Raw genomic sequence first — 4,116 nt, 5'->3', positions numbered from 1 at the left:
TGCTTTATAGGAAAATCAATGAGCAATGAAGGCATATAAGGGGAAACAGGGCAAAGGTCAGGTGGGGTCAGAGTCAGGGAAGACTTCACTAGGGAGTGATGTTTAACCTGAAATATGAAGAATGAGTGTGAGTCAGCTAAACAAATCATGTCCCAGGTGTTGCAATGAACATGTTAAAAGGCTTTATGGGCTGGGTGCCGTGGCTCATGCCTGTAATCCCAGCATTTTTGGAGGCCAAGGTGGGTGGATCATCTGAGGTCAGGAGTTCAAGACCAGCCTGGCCAACATGGTGAAATCCTGTCTCTACTAAAAATACAAAAATTAGCCAGGCATGGTGGTAGATGCCTGTAATCTCAGTTACTTGGGAGGCTGAGGCAGGAGAATTGCTTGAACCTGGGAGGCAGAGGTTACAGTGAGCCGAGATCGTGTCATTGCACTCCAGCCTGGGCAACAAGGGTGAAACTCCGTCTCAAAAAAAAAAAAAAAAAAAAAAATGGCTATATGGTGTTCCAGAACATGAAATGATGCTCTGTGGGCTGGAATCAGAGACTGGGGCATGGGGGGTGGCAGTGGACCGTATAGTATAAAATAAGGCTGCATAGGCGGGCGTGGTGGCTCAGCCTGTCATCCAGCACTTTGGGGAGGCCCCGGACGGGCGGATCACGAGGTCAGGAATCGAACCACCTGCTAACAGGTGAAATCCGTCTCTACTAAAAATACAAAAAAAAAAAAAAAAAAACTGCGGGCGAGTTGGGCGGGCGCCTGTAGTCCGCTACTCGTGGGGCTAGGCAGCGGGAATGGCGTAAACCGGGAGGCGGAGCTTGCAGTGGTTGAGTCCGGCACTGCACTCCGCCCGGGCGACAGAGCCGAGACTCCGTCTCAAAAAATAAAATAAATAAAATAATATAAATAAAATAAATAAAATAAAATAATAAGCGCTGGATTAGTAGGTGATAGTCACTCCATTCTTAATAATTTAATTGTTGTAAAAAGACTGTATTAGTCAGCTTAGGCAACTGCAACAAAATAATATAGACTGGGTGACTTTACACAGCAGAAATTTTCTCATAGTTCTGATGGCTAGAAATCTGAGACCAGGTTCTGGTGAGGGCCTTCCTCTTGCTTGCAGATGGCTACCTTCTTACTGTGTCCTCACATAGCAGGGAAAGGGGGTGGCAGGAGAGGGCAAAAGAGATCTCCCTTTTCTCATAAGGGCTCAGTCCTATTAACCTCACTCACCCTTATGACCTCATTTAACCTTAATTACTTCCTAAAGACCTAATCTCCACATTTAGTCAAATCGGAGATTAGGGCTTCAACATATGAATTTTGGGTGCACATAAGTCAGCACATAGTAAAGACCACCAGAAAGTCATTGAATGACTTACAGAAGTGAGAAGACGTGATCACTTCTGACAAGGTATCACTAGATGCAGTCTAGACAATGGACAGACGAGGTGCAACAGTGGGCATGAAGGCCACTTAGGAAGTCTTTGCAATAGTCCAGTTAAATTCAGACTAAGTTTACTGCAATGATATTGGAAAGCAGTGATTCCAGACTTATACAGACTGCTCAATAAAATTGCGTAGGTATAGCAATCGATATGAGAATGAAGTTATAAGAGGTACAAGGGATGGTGCTTAGGTTTCCAGATTTTTCAACTAAACTAGTAATGGAGCCATTCAAAGAGGTGGGGAAAACTGGGAGAAGGAGCATGAGTTCAGTATGGTCCACGGCACATTTCAGGTACTTTAGGGATGTTAAATATTTAACAGTTTTGAATGATAATGGCATTTTGTCAGAGTGATTAATACTAAATGCTGGAACAAATGCCCTCTACATATTTTTAATGTGCTTTCATACAATGAAAGTTCCAGTTCTTTGAGCTGACATGAGAGAAGAGATAATCAATAGTGTAATGTTCTTAAGAAAGCACATGTGGAAGGATTGGCCGGAGGCTGGAGTGCCAATAGCTTCTCTGTTGAAGGGAAGGTGTCTAGTGTGATGTACTTTTCTTACCTTTCACATTTCTAAATAAGAAGTCAATATCTTTCCCACAAAATCTGCAACTGCTCCCGTATTGCTTAATACTAACATTGCTATTTGCCACCTTACCCTCCTATGAAATGCTTTTCTTTTCTTCCTCACATTTCTTTCAAAATCTATTTCATTATCAGGTTTTACTTATTCTTCCTTGTTAATGTCTCTAATCAAAGACCTCTTTCTATTTCTAGTGCTAAAAAATAAGTACATATTTTTATTACTAGCTCAAATGTCACTTCCTTCTTGAAGCCTTCTTTATTTCTCCCAAATCTATTTTTTACGTATTTCACAGCATTAAAAGAAAAACAGGCTGGGCACAGCGACTCACACCTGTAATCCCAGCACTTTGGGATCACTTGAGGTCAGGAGTTCGAGACGAGCCTGGCCAAGATGGTGAAACCCCATGTTTATTAAAAACTACAAAATTAGCCAGGCGTGGTGACGCATGCCTGTAATCTCAGCTACTCCGGAGGCTGAGGTAGGAGAACTGCTTGAACCTGGCAGAAAGAGGTTGCAGTGAGCTGAGATGGAGCCATTGCCTTCCAGCCTGGGTGACAAGAGTGAAACTCTGTCTCAAAAAAAAAAAAAAAAAAAAGACAAAACAAAATTACCTTACCACGTTGTGAATCATCCTTATGAGAGTGTCCTATTACTAAAATATTCCATTCTTTACAATTCTTATCGGGGCCTCCCCTTTTCTTCCTTTTCTCTTCTATTATTTTTAAAAAATGTGTTCCAAATAATTATTTGCCAAATATATATAACATAGTACCCAAATTGCCAAATAAATGTGGATTTACCACATCCACTCAGTTAGCCTTGAAGATGATCTGATATATAGAAACACAATAAATTTGAGGGGAGGGTACCAAACTTCTAAATTATAGGTCGCCCTACTCATGTGAAACCGGGTGTTGAGAACTCGCCAAGTTAGTACTATTCAGAATTAAACCAGCTTTTTGGACCTGTGTCTTAACGTTAAGCAATTGGTAGAATCAAGTAAGACCACTTGGCTCTGGTTAACAGGCATCTGGATTTGTTTTGATGTAAGACGTGTTTCCAATATAACATTTTGGTTGTCCGCAACTTCTTGGTTCTTAAAACTGTCTTGAGTATCCCAGTCTACATTTGTTCTTTCTAAACCACCAAATTCCCATGAAATTTGTAATTTTCACTACAAGTTTGAGGAACCAACTGCATACGATGTGGAACCATTTCCCAATACTTTCATTTCTTTTGGTCTTCTTCAGTTGCCCACCCAGAGGAAAGCATCAGATTAATTGGTAAAAATTCTCCCCAACAGGGCAGTTGGAGTGAGTACGGACAATTCGTGTTGACCCTCGGTCTCCTCCCACTTGTACATCCTCCAAGTCCCTGAGGCGGCTTTCGCCCGCTAGCTCGCCCGTCACTTGGCGCACCTGGCCCTACAGGCCACGCCCTCAAGTCTTCCAAGAGGCCAGCGGTAAGCGCGGTCCAACTCCCGCTCCTCCTAGGCATCGGCTCCACGCCCCGCCCCCGTTTCGAAGCCAGCTCCAGCCCCCTCGCTCCCTGGCTCCGCCCCCTCGCTCCCTGGCTCCGCCTCCTCCAGCTCCCTAACGTCCTCGGCGTCGAGCCCGAGCCTGCGCCTGCGCGTGCGCCTTGGGGCCCAAGTTGGGGCGCGCCGTGGCTAGAACGCGGAGAGCGGCGGGCAGTGCAGCCAATGGGAGGCGGCGCTGCCTAGCGGCTGGTAGGCGGTGCCTGCGCGGGTGTTAGGTTAGCGCGAGGCGTGACCTAGTTGACAGGCTCTGAGGTGCTGCTGTGGCGGCGTCCGCGGGGCTGAGGCGGGTGGGAGCCGGAGCCGAGCGCGGCGCGGGCTGAGGGAGGAGGGCGGCGACTGGAGAGCAGCGAGCGGCGAGCAGCGCAGGACGCGGAGCCTCTTTCACTTTTTCCCTGCTGAGTGCCCCCTACCACCCCTCCCACTCCACACACACCCTGTTTGCCCGTGAGCCTGGGGAACTTGCAGCTTAAAGCCAGCCACCCCCACGGCAACATGTACCCCAGCAACAAGAAGAAAAAGGTGTGGAGAGAGGAGA

The 4,116-nt window shown here is 46.2% G+C and overlaps 1 protein-coding gene across 1 annotated transcript in view; it reads left to right on the top strand.

The window, feature by feature from the left end:
- The first annotated feature begins 3,809 nt into the window (after window positions 1-3,809).
- The window catches only part of LOC108532548 (O-acetyl-ADP-ribose deacetylase MACROD2-like), a 99,407-nt gene continuing 99,100 nt past the window's right edge, over window positions 3,810-4,116 (top strand). The window contains exon 1 of the mRNA XM_017876674.1: window positions 3,810-4,116. Coding sequence (XP_017732163.1) covers window positions 4,074-4,116 — 43 coding nt within the window. The 5' untranslated portion in view covers window positions 3,810-4,073.

Source organism: Rhinopithecus bieti, unplaced genomic scaffold (assembly GCF_001698545.2).
Source record: "Rhinopithecus bieti isolate Rb0 unplaced genomic scaffold, ASM169854v2 scaffold_10620, whole genome shotgun sequence".
NCBI lineage: Eukaryota > Metazoa > Chordata > Mammalia > Primates > Cercopithecidae > Rhinopithecus > Rhinopithecus bieti.
This window is presented reverse-complemented; position numbering and strand designations above follow the sequence as displayed.